This window comes from Neovison vison, chromosome 8 (assembly GCF_020171115.1).
Source record: "Neovison vison isolate M4711 chromosome 8, ASM_NN_V1, whole genome shotgun sequence".
NCBI classification, from domain to species: Eukaryota; Metazoa; Chordata; class Mammalia; order Carnivora; family Mustelidae; genus Neogale; species Neogale vison.
Window position 1 is genome coordinate 38,343,661 of NC_058098.1, and position 15,793 is coordinate 38,359,453.

General features: G+C 39.9%; 1 protein-coding gene across 1 annotated transcript in view; it reads left to right on the forward strand.

Moving 5' to 3' along the window:
• SPTLC3 (serine palmitoyltransferase long chain base subunit 3) overlaps nt 1–15,793 on the forward strand; it is a 144,747-nt gene that overhangs the window by 20,977 nt on the left and 107,977 nt on the right. Inside the window, exon 2 of the mRNA XM_044263458.1 lies at nt 11,881–12,066. Coding sequence (XP_044119393.1) covers nt 11,881–12,066 — 186 coding nt within the window. The remainder of the gene's footprint in view (nt 1–11,880; nt 12,067–15,793) is intronic.

The following is a 15,793-nucleotide window of genomic DNA, read 5'->3' on the forward strand; positions in this document are numbered from 1 at the left end:
AGCCCTATCTGGTCTACAGGCTGCAATTGGCTGACCTCTGAACAACAGAATTTCCTGTGGTGATGGAAATGTTGTAGATCTGTTCCCTTTCATAAGGTAGTCACCAGCCACATGTGGTTATCAAGCACTTGTAATGTGGTTAGTGGAACTGAGAATCGAAGTCTCTAAATTTATTTAATTGTAACTCTTTAACTTTAAATGTAAATAGCCACATGTGGCTGGTGATTATTTTATTGGATAGCACACACACAGACCATGAGGTCAGAGGCTGGAACCCCTTTGGTCACCACCATGTCACTTGGACCTAGCACAGCAGTGGCACAGGGTCGGTACTCAATATTCACTTGCTGAATGAATGAATGAATGAACAAATATATAAGGATGGGATGACTTAGCAAACTTCCTGTTTGCTTTTTACCACTGCTATATACTTGATGAGATGTTGCCACTGAATGCTTCTTATTCTCTCGTCCTGAAATACTATATTTTTGTATGCATATTTTATCTCCCCATGAGCCCATGAGCTCTGTAAAGATGGGGCTATAAGAGAGACTCCCTGGATGATTCCCCCAGTGCCCAGTACAGGAATATCCCCATGGTAGCCAGCCTTCCCACAGAGTGTTTGCAGTTACCTGTACTTAACTGGAAAGGGAAAAGATTCAACCCTATAGCTATTTTATTTCTGAAATATGTTTCATTCCATCCCAAAAGTCTAAATTCAAGCTTTTCTGCTTCAATATTGCTGTTGTAAAATTGAGAAATTCAACTTTGCCCTGACCTATCCTGCCTTCCCCAAGCAACCTTAGGGAAGTTGCTTAATGCCCTATGCCTCTCTTATTAAGCAAAGATAATTCTAATATTATTAGATAATATCTATTATCTAATATTATTAGTTTTCCACTGCCTACTTCTTAGGAATATCCTGTAAATAAATAAGAACATGGTCATATGCCTTCAAACACCTCAGAGAGAGGCACTCTTCTTGCATGCCACATTATAACTGATCAACAAGATAATAGATGGTAGTGCTTCTCAGTGATATTTAATTATTGGTACATTGTTGTCTTTGATTTATCAGGATAACTCAGTAAAAGCTCTGTGTTCCTCAAGTAAGCTAGCTGGTTGTAAATAATATCAGAAGAATACAATCATTGGAGGGTGGTGAAGGACAGCCATTTTGTTTGAAGTATGTCAAATTGACTTTAGAGCCTACCCTCCAGATGTCATCCCAGGTAAGATCTGAGGATCCTTCAAATCTTTCTGCCCTATATCCATCCTCCTGCAGTTCTGATAAAGAGGCATCCCAATGAAGGCATACCTTTCTTTCACTACTATCTAAAACAGAAAGTCTAGCTTACCTCACCACAGACGGCTCATTCAGTACCTGTGCACTCCATACATCTCATCTCCAAGCAGGTAATACATAAGGTCCAGCCAGAGGCCCAAGCAAAGTTCTGTTTCCACCCAGCAACAAGTGCCCGTGCTGGTCTTCCTGTCCTAGAAGGCCCTGCTCACCTCTCCCAGCCTTTCCCAAGCATGGCTCTCTCCCTCTCATTTGCTCATTCCTACAACAGATATTCATGGGGCATTCTGCTAGGGACTCTTTTCATCTCTCCGAGCATTCCTGCCCTTTATTTTGAATCCTTCATTTCCCAATCTGGGTGTGTCCTGTGGAAGCCTATGGCTTTCTTCATGGCCTGCCCTGACCTATTGGCTACTTTTTCAGATGGTGAAGAGGAAAGCCAAGATAATGGGAAACAAACTTAATCTCAGAAGAACTAAACTTGTTCATCAATAAGAAAAGAAAAAAAAAAAGGACTGATATATAAAGACCTTATCCCCTGAAAAATTCCATGTTTATAATCTTGTCTCTCTTTCTCTCTGATGTCTTTGGTCACTAAAGCCTAAATTGTGTGATATCCTTTTATCTATTATGCACTGCTCAACATACAGAGATACTCAATGAATCAAGAATTGAATCTTTGTCTCAGTTAACTTTCTGGCATAAACTTCCCAGATTTATATTTGAATTTTGGTCAGCCCAGAAGGGGCCTGATACACATGTTGCCTTGGGGACATGACTCAGTTCTTAGACTTCTCCCAAACACATCTAAGCAAGGGTTAAAAACAAAAACATTTCAACAGAATCCCTATAGAATGTATTCATTTACATAATAATAGGTGTCATAGTAAGTGAGCCACCAAATCTCAATGGCATAACCCAACAGAAGTTTATTTCTCACCTATAGTAAGTCTAATTGACAGTGATAGGAAGCTGGAGGATAAAGTGGTGAGGACTTTGCTCACACAGTTATTCAGAGAATCAGGCTAACAAGAGTTCTGCCATCTTTAATGTGTGGCTTCCAAGGTCACCTTGGCTATCAGCATTTAGAGGGCAACAGGGGAAAGAGAGAAAGAAGTGGATCACAAGAGTGGCTTTTTTTATGGGCCAGGCATGAAAGCAGCACATTTCCCTTCTACCCGTTTCATATTGGTCCACAGGCGGTCACGTGGCCACATCTGCCTGCAAGGAAGGAGGGAAATGGGGAAATGTAGCCCAGCTGGGAGGAAGAGGAAAGAGAACTGGGTTTGGTGATTAGCCAGTCTTCACCACACTGAACAAACAACCGGGTTAAAATATTTGAAATATTTGAAAGGCCTGAATGCAAGATAATGAAAGCTATTATTTTGCAAGTAATCCTTTATTTTCTGTCCTTTTATTAAATGCCTTGTCTTCTAAAAATATTATTGTAACACATTGTGGTGAGTATAATGATGGTGTTACGCCATGAGACCATCAAGCCTGGATCTTCTTATGAAGTGAAGCAGCCAGAGCTGGTCTTAAACAGGGGTTATTAGGCAGGCAAAGGGTGTGTGAGTGTGTTGTGTGGAAAAGAGGGTGGGGTAGCAGCAGAAGACAGTTTGGGAAGGGAGTAGAAACTGAAGAAATTACAGGAAAGTGACAGCATGAGAAAAGTTGTGAAGGAGATAAAATCAAGGTGTGAAAAGAAAATTTAATGTTACTTAAGCAACAAAGGTAAGGCAGGAAATGAGAAATCTTGAGGCAAGTCATGTCTATGCTAAGAAACTTAGCTTTATGTTGAAAACCAGCACTTCCCCAAGAGAGTCTTTTGTCATGGTCTAGGTAGATATATATGAAAGGTGAAAAATACGTTTGATACATGTGCTGGATTTCCCAAAGTAAAAGGTGAAAGATTTATGCGATCTGAAGAGAAACCAGAGTATTGGATTTCCCAAAGTTAAATGGTGTTTCATTCTTATTATTTTAATAGCATTTAATAAGCTGATTCAATGAGCAAGTATTTATTCAACACCTACCATGGGAAGCTGTGTGCTAGCAATAGGGAGTAACAGTGAAGAACAAGAAAGATGGCTCATATATTCTACCTTCTGTACACTGCAAATACCCAAGAGATACAGAAGTATATAGCCTTTCCAAAAACGCTTTCTGTTAGTGGCCTTCTCTAGGGAGAGCTTTGGAAATGCTGTGATAAATGGATTTTACAGCTAAAGTTACTTAAGCAGCTGCAGATCTGAAGAGTCAGGATGGAATAAGGAGAGCATCCAGGAAGCGAGAGGATGATTGCATTGGCCCTGGAGATGGGTTGATGGGCATCTCCTCTGATGCTTCCAGTTCCAAGTTGGGGATCTTTCTCTCTACCCATTCCTATTGCCCTTATCCTTCCTGCCTGTATCTTTCAAGCCCTTAGTCAACTGCATTCTCATTCATGAAGCCTCCCCTACCTTTTCCAGCCTCCCCTACCCTTCCCCAGATCCCCTGGAACCCTGAATGTCTCTCTCTGGTCATAGCTGTCAGTCTGTAGTCTGTGGGCACATCCTGGCAGATGTTTCTGCAGAGCATTTGGTAACATGGGCACAGTAAGGCTTGGTTTAGTGTTGAAATAGAAAAATAATAATAATAATAATGAAATCTTTCAGGCATACTTGAGGCTGGAGTTTGAAGACTGTGTGGGAAAAAAAAAAAAAAAAGTTTTAACCTAAGTTGTCATATGTTCATGTATCTCCATGGCCTGAACAATTTGAGTTGGCTGAGCAAATGTTTCTTTTACTATCCTCTTGGAATACCCTACAGAAGAGGTTTCCACTTGGCTTTTATCATGGAGAACATTTTATGCTAGGGTTTGCCAGTAGTCAATGATTAGTTATACCAGGTGACTGTAGAAGTCCAGAATAAAATTTGTAAGGTGCTTATGCCCAAATTAAACATGACTGTAAACATATAGAATTAAATGATCCACTCTGAGCCCAAGTGTCTCACCTATTTGTGACAGGATGATAGGACTTAGACTAAACTGAGACATAAGAGTTTTATAAAGCATCTCTAAACATTTATATCTACCAAACACATGAGATAAGGCTGTGGTTAAAGTACGCATTTATTAATAGCCCCAGACAACTTGTGGGTTGTCAACTGAAGTACCTTCCAAATAAGGTAGAATTGTGTATGCTCATCATTCTTGTTATTCCACTTTTATGAGTTTTCAGGCTGTATCATTTGTATATAACTGACATTTCAAAGTATTTTGGAAGAGAAATAAATGGTAATGTGGGAATCAATAAGACAAATATGTTAGAGTAAAAGTAAGAATTCTACTGAAGAAAGAGCTGCTTTGAATTTTACTACCTTAGGGATGATAATTTTTTAAAAAAAAAAGAAAAAATATATATAAATACTAGACACACACACACACACACGCAATAAATAAATGTTTCATTTGCTGTATGTCCTTAAGACAATTTCTAGCTACATGGCTGTATTTTTATAATTTTTACCAGTTATGCTTGTTTTACTGCTAAGACGGTCCATGGAGGGTCTTCATGGCACCATTGTGGAAACAGTCTCCCCTCCTGTGGATTTTTAATCAACTCCCACATTTGAGTACAGCTTAATCACTGGAAGAAGTCTCTTTTTCTATATCATTCAGAGAGGTTCTGTTTCTCTGCTCAAAACCTACCAACTACAATGTAGGTAGCCACTCATTCTCAAAATGCCAGTATTCTCAGAAGTTTGTGTTCTACCCAGAAGACCTCAGAGGAGGTTTACCCCACTCTCATAATGTGGAAAATTCTGCATTATTCCACTTCAGAAAGGAAGATGGCCCTCTCCTTATCCCCAGTGCTCTAACTTCCCTTCAGCATTATTGTCATCCTGAAGACAATCTTATTCTTAGACTTCCTATACTCATAGTGACCCAAACCTGACAGTTTCTTCATTCTCATCCTGTTTCTTCTTTCCATGGACCAACCCAGCAATACAATGAAATGTGCCATGTTCCAAGGGCTGCCTCAGTCTGAAAACAAAACCTTCCTTGTGAGTGAGTGGTTAATCTACAGAATTAACTTGATTCCGGATCTGCTCATCCCTTTTTATCCCACTCTAAGGACTACAGCAGAGCAAAGGCCAGCAGCCTGTTTGGGATTTGTTTGTTTTTCAAAATTCTGAGGGGAAAAATTCTACTGAAACTGTTCATGTCCTTTTGGTCAAGATAGTCACTTGTGCTCTCCCTCCCACCCCCTCAGGAACACTCTTCTGGGAATTATACCATCTCTTCCTTTTATCTCCAGTTTGTCCTTAATCCATTGGGTACTTTCCTCAATTCCTCCATATGATATTTCTTTATTCACAAAGAAGCAGCTCCTTTCACTATTAGTACCTAAAGCCACCATCTCCTGCCTGTCCCATCCTTCACCAGCACACTTCTTCAGTGAGTAGTCACCATTCCAAGGTCTGTTGCCTCTACATCCCCTTTCTCCTTAAATCCTGCTGTCCATAAAACCACTCAGGAAACCAGTAGATAAAATCACTTGCTGAAGTTTCCTTGTGAGCGTCCCATATGCAATGTTCTTCCTCAGCTCCAGTGTCCCAACCCTCTGACTTTCCCCACCTTAAACCTCCCACTACTTCTTCCCTCACATTTGCTGCCTCCCAATGGATTCTCCTTCTGCTTCTCTCTGTGTCTAGGTACCCACCAGGGCTCCACACATATTCTTTCCCTTTCTTCCCAAATATTTTAGTGTAACTCTTTAATCTGTCTTCTCTATTCAGAATATTTCATGAAAATCATAACATTTCATGAGTACTTACTCTTGCTGGTACTTTGCGTATATTATCTTGTTTAATTCTCAAATAAACCTTCAGAGCACCTGGGTGGCTAAGTTCGTTGGCCATCCGACTCTTGGTTTTGGCACAGATCATGATCTCAGGGTCCAGAAATGGAGCCCTGTGACCTGTGCTGGTCATGGGGAGTCTGCTGGATATTCTCTCCCTCTGCTTCTACCCCCTCATGCTCACTCTCACACTCTCTCTTTAAAAAATAAATCTTGGGTGGCAGGGGACAACTCTTATTAGCTCCATTGTATACTTGGGGCATGTGAGGGCAAGAAAAATTAAGGAACTTGCCAAGGGCATCCAGTCAGCAAATGAAAGTACCAGGATTTGAACCCAGGTAGTCTCATGGCTGCCAAAGAGCTCTCCACCATTTAGCTCTTTAGGCCTGGGCTCAAATTCTACCTCCTTCAGGAAGCCTCTCCTGATCCCCTAGTGTGATATGGTCCCTCCATTTGTGACACCTTATGAAATTTATTTTTTACTCAATGTTATGGTCATTTTCACTCCCTTCCCTCCCCACCGCCACCCTACCTCCCACATACACTGTAACATTATCAATCCTGGGAGAAAGGGACTGTATTTATTGATTTCATATCCCTTGTCTTCAGCCAGCGGAAGACCTGCTAATTTGAATGAAAGACTCGTCCCCTATAAAAGTGGTCCTCCCAGCATACCCAACACCCTGATAATTTCCAGATGTGACAGGAATCCAGGAAGTGAACAAACCTCAGGATGTCGCAGTGTTGCAAATGAGCAGGCACTCTAGGCCAGGTGGCTCAGGATCTGTTTATTTTCAAGGCTGTGAAAGAAAAGGTACAGCAGAGAAAGAAAGCACATTATGGACTCCCATGCTTTGTCTGTCAGCCTTTGGCCAGCAAACTTATTAAGTAAGATTTTAATGCTTCACTCATTTTGGAGAGACAAAATCTCATATTTAAGAATAACTATCCAACCCCAGATTGAGAAACCTTTCCCAAGAGGTTATGATGGACTTCAATTTTAAAGAAAGGGATGTAGGGATGCCTGGGTGGCTCAGTGGGTTAAACCTCTGCCTTAGGCTCAGGTAATGATCTCAGGGTCCTGCAATCGAGCCCTGCACCGCCCCCCCGCCCGCCGCCTGCCTCTCTGCTTACTTGTGATCTCTGTCTGTCAAATAAATAAATAAAATCTTTAGAAATATATAATAAATAAATAAATAAATAAAGGGATGTTGTTAATGAGTCACTTTCCATCTGTTAAGAAAGACCTATATATTTCCCAATAACTTTGTTCTGCATCAAGATACCTCATTTTCTCTCAGCCAAATAAAATTACATTAAATTAAATTAAAATAAACAAATGAAGTTTTATGAGAGAAAGTAGACGTTGGTCTGAACTGACGGACCTTGTTGATAATACTTGTTGGTATAACTTTCTTCCAGAACAAGCCAAAGGGGCAAAAAAAAAAAAAAAAATTCACCATAGCCCAGGCTGTGCACCCCACTGACAGTATTACTTGCATGTAGGTATCTGTTCTGTGCAGTACAGGTTTGCTGCAGAGCCAGTTCAAGCAGAACGTTCCCATGGATTTCAGGGAAACGTTGTGCTTGATCGGGCCACATACAGAGCTCAGAAATGGATACAAACCAGAAAAGGAAAAAAGGGAAAATCTTCAGCTGATCGTCACAGGATGGCCTGGAAGTGTATCTCTTTACATGTGGCTTCATAACTTAGCCATCTTCTTGGTCAACTAAAGCAGTTAATTTGTGTGTGATGTCACCTGTATTGAGCCCCTTTCACTCACTCCTCCTCCTCTATGATGCCCTTAAAATCAGTGGGTTCCTAAATTCTATCTCAAACCCACTGTTCTTCTCTCTTTATAATTTGTCCTTTATCACATTCACCTGTAACTATGGCTTAGACCATGCCTTGTAGCAGTTGACTCCATTTCAGCCAGGGGCTCTCACTTCCTGCATCTATTGCTGCCTGACAAATGGTCCCACTTCTGTGAGCCGTAACCACCTCCAATCCAGTCTCCCCCCCCATAAGCAGCCCCCTTTCTAATTCCCTGTCTTCTTATCAACAATAACAAAATTCTCCTTGCGGATACTTTCCACTTCCCTCTTCCTTGGTCTTGTACCTAACCAGTCACAAAAGTTCATCCAATCCTCCTTCATGAGGCTCTCAAAGTCCCTTCCTGGAATCTGACAAATTGAGGAAAGAAGGACACCAATGATGTGTCCCCATGATGTGAAAGGATCCAGGAGATGGTTCCTAACTGGGTTAGGAGGTCACTTGGAATGCAGAACATAGAAGTCATCCAAAGGTTAAGCACAGGACAGAGCTAAGGATCAGAGCTGGCATCAGAATACTGAGATCAGCTCTTTATCAGACCTACAGGATAGGTGGGAGGACATAGTGAAAAGGAGGTCAAGAAGTCAGGTACTAGGGACCTGGTCTGTTTTGTTCATCTTCGAATCTCCAGAACCTTGCCCATAGCTCATGGTAGGCACACATTGCATTCCCTATAATCCCAAATACAAGACAATGGCTATAACCTCTCATTTAAGACCTCATATTAAGCAATGCGCTCTCACTGTCATTACTTGAGACACCAGGTAATGTTTGGGGAAGTCATATGAGACAAGAGCAACTTCCATCCATCCATGTTAGTTTGGAGGATCTAGAGAAGTAACCTGACAGAATGCATAAATAAGAAGGCAAGGAATTTTAGTAAGATTCAGTGGTATCTCATGAGGGTTTTGACTTCACAACTCAAGTGTTCAATGTCATCATAAAAGGGCTTTAAAAAAAATGACTTCAAAACAAGTGATGTAGAAATAAAAAAAATACTCATCTACAGACAGATTTTTTTGATTGTCATATATTTTGGGGCTTCGGGTAAAATTTGCAGTGACTAAGTCATATAGAGATTTCTAAAATATTGCCGCTTAAACAACATAGGGGAAAGGAAGGTGACATATATTGGAAAGCTGTGATGATGGAATCAAACAGTGTTTGTTGTGGCAACAAAGATTATGACAGTAGCAAAAACAGTGCTTCTACTTAATAAGATTTTATATAATGCATCATTCTAAATATATATGTGTAAATTAAATTAATGCATTAAATACAAGTAGACATTTGACAATTTCCTGTAAGTTACTAAAAGTTATATATTCCACGTGGTCCATATACTTTCTCATTGAGAAAAGCAGAACATGGGCATTGCATTATATTTGTTGAGTGAAATAATGAATGAATGTATGAATACTTATTAAAGACTAAAACTTAATTAAATCTTAGCCTTAGGAATAATTTACTCACTAATCCACTGAGCCAATATTGATTGTGTTATAACATGCAATTCAGTTAAACAGGAATCAGAATGGCTCGGTACTAAAAGTTACTTCCACTGGAATTTTGACACCTAATACGAAGAAATACATCCTCTAACTTTCTGTTATAAAAAATTTCAAACACACTCAAAAGTGGAAAAATAACTTAACCAACATTCACATGACCTCCACCTAGACCCAACAGTAACTTTTTTTAAAGAGAGCAATAGAAAGATTTGGGGTTGGGGGGGCCAGCAGGAAAGGGAGAGAGAAACTTAAGCAGGCTCCACACTCAGCACAGAGATTGACATGGGCTCAATCTCACAATCCTGACACCATGACCTGAGCCAAAATTGAGAATTGGATGCTTAACCAACTTGAGCCACCCAGGCACCCAATAGACTCAACAGTTATTAACATTTTCCGAAAATTGTTTCATATATATGTTCAATTTTTGATGGACCATTTAAAAAATTATAGGTGTCATAACATTTAATTCCTCTAATACTTCAGCATGCCCTGAAGTATTTCCTCACATAACTGTAATACTACTACCACTCCTAACAAAATTAACAATTCCTTAATAAGATTTGGAATAATATAGGTCCTATAATAACCTAGGTCCACATTTGGACCTATGCAATTGTTCAAAATATGGATTTTTTTAACCAGGTTTTTACAACAACAAAACAGTATCCAATGAAGGAAAACACACTGCATTGGGTTGTGTCTTTTAAGTTTCTTCTGTTACCCCTCTTTTTTGCTTCTGCTGTCCAGTTTTATTGAGGTATAATTAAAAAATAAAAATGTTTATATTCAAGGTGTACAATATATGTAAACATTGTGAAATTATTACGACAGCCAAGCTAATTAATACATCCATCATCTCACCTCATTACCTTTTTTGTGTGTGTGTGGTGAGAACACTTTAGATATATTGTGTTATTGAATTTCCAGTACACTATACAATGTTATTAACCGTAGTAACTATGCTGTACATTAGATCCCAGAACTTATTCATCTTATAACTGAAGACTTACATACTTTGGCCAATATCTCCTCATTTCCCCTATTTCCTGCCCCTGGTCACCACCATTCTACTCTCTGCTTCTGTGAGGTCAGATTTCTTAGATTCTACATATAAATAAGTTCATGCAGTATCCATCTTTCTGTGCCTGGCTTATTTCATTTAGCATAAGGTAGCCCAGATTTATTTATATTGTTGGAAATGGCATGATTTCCTTCTTTTTTTGTGGCTAAATAATATTCTACAGTATTTTATATTCTTTATCCATTCATCCATCTACAGATACTTAGATTATTTCTGTATCTTGCTTATCATAAATAATGATGCAATGAACTTGGAGGTACAGCTATCTCTTCAAGACACTGATTTCACTTCCTATAGATCTATACCCAGAACTGGGATGACTGAATCATGTGGTAGTTCTGTTTTTTTTTTAATTTTTTGAGAAACCTCATATGGCTTGTACATTTTCATAATGGTTGTATGAACTTGTATTCCTACCAGTAGTGTACAAGGATTGCCTTTTCTCCACATCCTTACGCACACTTGTTATCATTTACCTTTTTGATAATACCCATACCCTAATAGGTGTTAGATGGTATCTCATTCTGGTTTTAATTTGCATTTCCCTGAAGATTAATGATGTTGAGTACTTTTTCATATACTTATTGGCCATTCGTAGGTCTTCTTTGGGAAAATATTTAGGACTTTGCTCATTTTTAAATCAGGTTACATGAGGGGTTTTTAGTTGTATGAGTTCTTCATTTGAGATTTGGTTTGCAAATATTTCTGCCCATTCTATCTGTTGCCTTTTCATTTTGTTGATAATTTCCTTTGCTGTGCACATTGTGGGTTATCTGATTGTTTCCTCATGAAGTCATTTGTCACCTCCCCTTCTTTTGATGTTTCTGGTGAAATGGAAGTTGGATATGAAAACTTGACTAAATTCAGGTTAAATGCATCATTCGTGTATTGAATCTTACACTCTGATAAGAGCACAAGTGCTCTTGTTCCAACACTGGGGATGGTATTTGATCACCAGGTCAAGGTAGTGACCTCAGATTTGTGATTAGGGAGTAACTGATGGGAGTGATAACTTTGACATCTTACAAAAACTGTGTTCCTCATTAACCTTTCACTTAATGGATTTAGCGCCTGTGGAGAATTTTTGCCTGAATCCAGTATTTTATTAGGGGGTTGTAAAATAAAATGCACCTTTTCTGATTGCCCTCATTCATGATCAACTTCCATTTTTCTCTGAGCACTTTTTATGATCTTAAACGTGTTCTTTGAAAGTTAAAAGCTTCAAAGTCCAAAATTTTTTTAAATATATGTTTTATTGTCATGGAAGAGAACTAACCTTCTGTTTCCTTTTGTGTTTTCAGCAAAATGGGTGGCCACATGTTTACGATAAGCCACTTGTTGAATCCTTTGAGGAAGCACCTCTTCACGTGATGGTTTTCACTTACTTGGGATATGGACTTGGAACCCTATTTGGCTATCTCAGAGACTTTTTGAGGAGCTGTGGAATAGAAAAATGTAACGCAGCCATAGAGCGAGAAGAACAAAAAGTATGTATGTGTACCTCCTTGGATCTTTGTCAATGCATATTCTTCTCTTAAGTGTTCTCAGAAGTTGTGATGCATGTACAGATCCTATAAAAGAGTGAGACACGCAGAAACCACTCAGGGTAAATTCTATTCATCTCTACCCCATAAATCCCATCTTCCACGTGTCGGACTTGTTTTTTTTGTTGTTTTTGTTTTTTTTTTAACAAATATTTTATTAAGAAACTACTGTTCTCTAGACACTGAACTAAGGGTTTTCTCATACATCATCATATTTAATTTTTATAACAATACCATGTGACAGGTATTAAAATGCCATTTTAAATGGGCGCCTGGGTGGCTCAGTGGGTTAAGCTGCTGCCTTCGGCTCAGGTCATGATCTCAGGGTCCTGGGATCGAGCCCCACATTGGGCTCTCTGCTCAGTGGGGAGCCTGCTGCCTCTTCTCTCTGCCTGCCTCTCTGCCTGCTTGTGATCTCTCTCTGTCAAATAAATAAATAAAACCTTTAAAAAAAATAAATAAAATGTCATTTTAAAGATGAAAAATCAAAATATAAGAACAAGGGCTTTTGGATAGGACTGGACTCTGGTCTTGTTGCAAGATGAATATTGTTTATGTTCTACCCTAGAATAGAAAAGTGTGCCTGAGTGAAACATGAAATTTTAATTTTATATAGTTCATGATTTCTCAACTCTGGTACCACTGACATTTTGAATTGGTTAATTCTTTGACATGGAAGGCTGCCCTATGCACTATAAAGTTTTTAACTGCATCACTGGCCTCCATTCGTATCAGTGAGTTAGCGTTCTACCACACACTTGTGACAATCAAACACTTCTCCCAACATTGTCAAATGGTATCATGAAGTTCAAAAAACCCCAATTTAGAACCACTAATATAGATACTTTTGAGAGTTTACCCATACAAGTCTATATCATCCTCTTTTCATATAGACCTACTAGGACAACCTGGCAAATATTCTGCAGAAAGTCTGCATTTTCCTAACATGTTTTCCAAATTGGTTCATATGACTTATGATGCCCTGAATTCCTTCTTTCTAAAAATTTCTTTGAAATACTACGATGATTATGAGCAAGGATTGTTCCACATGAGGGAGTCTCGAACACATCTAAGCAAAGAAAATAGGGAAAGAAAACATGGTGTGAAAGAGGTAATAGAAAGCATTGTACATTCAAGAAACCAAGGAATTCCAATGACTGGACTATTGTGAGTGACAGTGGGAGTATGTGGGGAGAAAGATTGTTTGAGAGGCAAGTAGGGACCAGATTATAATGGGTTTTTATAAGCCAAAGGTATTTATTATAAGAACAATGGGTAGGCATTGAAGGAATTCAGGCAGAGGAATGCGGATTTACAGATTAGAAAGACTATGTTCACTAGCCTATGAAGAAAGGATTGCAGGACAGCACAGACTAAAAAAACAGTTAAGAGACTGATGCAGAAATCTAGCTTAAAAATAAAAAAAGCTAGGTGAGACCTTGGGGTAAGACCAGGGTAGTTATAACAGGGGTGGTGATAAGAGATAAGGCCAAGAGATGTTAAAGAAGATGGAGTTAAGGATGGTTGGCTTGACTTGGGGAATTAGGGAGATGGACAAATGAAAGACCACACCCAAGTCTATTCCTTGGGTAGCTGGGCAGGAAGAAGGCTGTGGCATTTTTTAAATGGAAAATAGACAAGGAAGAGTCAATTGGAGGACAAAATGGTCAATTCTTTTTTTGACAAGTTGAGAACTGGCAGTTAGGTAGAAAGGTTTGGATCCCTGGAGAAACATCCCTGATGGATATTGTGGCATCTTTAGCATATCTTAAGCATATCAGTGTTAATCAAAGCCACAGAAGTAGATGAGATCTCCCAAGGAAGGTCTATAGAGAAAAAAGAGGAAGGGAGAGATGAGAATGAAGAAGTTTAGAGAATTTAATAGATGTAGGAGATGGAATTCCAATTCAAGACTAGGAGCAAAGTGACAATTTAAAAAGACTTAAAATAGTTTAGGAAAGAGAGATTGTCCTTAAACTGGGAAAGAGGTAGATGGAATGAAGAAAAGGGAATTATCGAGATACTTAGGAGGTAGATACAGAAAATATGATAAAGGGAAGAAACCAAGGTAATCCCAACTTTTTGCTTTGGTCAGACACAAGAATGGTAGTGGCACACCCATCACAATGGCAAAGTTTCATATTAACAAAATTATGTGCACAGATACGGTTTTGAGTATGTACAGGTCTGTAAGTGGCAAAGGATATAGAAACAGTTGAATCTGGTAGGAGCTGGTAATGAAATGGGAGACTGGGTAAGAAAAGCAAGTTCTTCCTGGCCATTCTCACCAGGATCCCACAGCCCCTCCCTGACACCAGCTCGAAGCTCTCTTATCACCAATCTGCCTGCTCCCCAGGTGTAGGTAACCAGTGCCCAATAGATCAGCACATTTTAGAATATTTACTGGGACAGAGGGTGAGTCAAATGTAGATTTCTTGGGTGTGGCATCCCTTAGCAAGCTTCGGCTTCAGCTCTGCCATCTATTTCTACCCTGTGCCAATGTTCTTGCTCGAGCAACCCAACAGGGCTAGTCACTTTGGTCTTTCCAAAGCATGTCTTACATTTCAAGCAGAACATAGTTATATATAGGCAAACTGGTTCCCAGGGAAGCAGACTCTGAGATGGAGGCGTGAGGGCAGAAAGGTTTCTGGGGTGCACTCCTGGAAGCAACACCCGTACACCTGCAAGGGAGCAAAGGGAGCAAGATGAGACAGGTGAATTGTGATGCAGTCCAAGCCAAGGCCCCAGTGGATCCCACAGGGAGCTCTGGAGATGGAAGGGCCTTCCAGAAGCCTTCCTCAGGGATGGCAGAGTGTGGAGTCTCCAGTGATGATAGAGGGGGGGCTGCCACCGTAGAGGGATGTGATCCCGGGCCAGGCAGTTCCCTTCAGCAAGCTGTCTGCCTCCAACACTCCTGGCACTGGGGGAAGGGGTGCCTGGTCCCCAACAATGAGTCATCTGGTCTTAGCAGCCTGCATGGCAGCACCTGTCACTACAGCTGCAAGCATGACTCAAACCACCTCCCAGCAGGAAGACATTGCATCAGAAAAATGAATGCCCTGTACTTCTTGACAAAATAAATTCTTTTCCTCCTGGTTGATCTCTGTGAGGTAGAGAGCACCAGTCAATCAACTAATTCACCTCGGTGGTCATACCTTTCACATGGCACATTTTTTTTACACGTTCCTTCCTTTGGAGCCTCTTTAGACATTTATAATCTCCCAGTGTAACTGGTTTTAATAAATTGCAGTGGCTACAGCTGCTATGTCCTTTTTGATGGGACTTGGTCATGAGAAACCCATCTTCAGGCTGACCTTTAGCCTTTTACTATTTTTCCCCAGCTCCGTCCCTCTGACAGTACCCTTGCTTTGTGTTAATAAGCTACTTGAGCCATGTCTTAAAGTCTCTTACTGGAAACACACTGCTTCCCAGTGACTCCTGGTTCTCTTAACAGAAATGAGCATTATATTCTATTCTTTTTTTAAAAGATTTTATTTATTTATTTGAGAGAAAGAGAAAGAGAGAGAATGAGAGAGAGAAAAAGCATGAGAAAAGAGAGGTCAGCAGGAGAAGCAGACTCCCCACTGAGCAGGGAGCCTGAAGGGGGACTTGATCCCAGGACTCCAGGATCATAACCTAAGCAGTAGGCAGTTGCTTAACCAATTGAGTA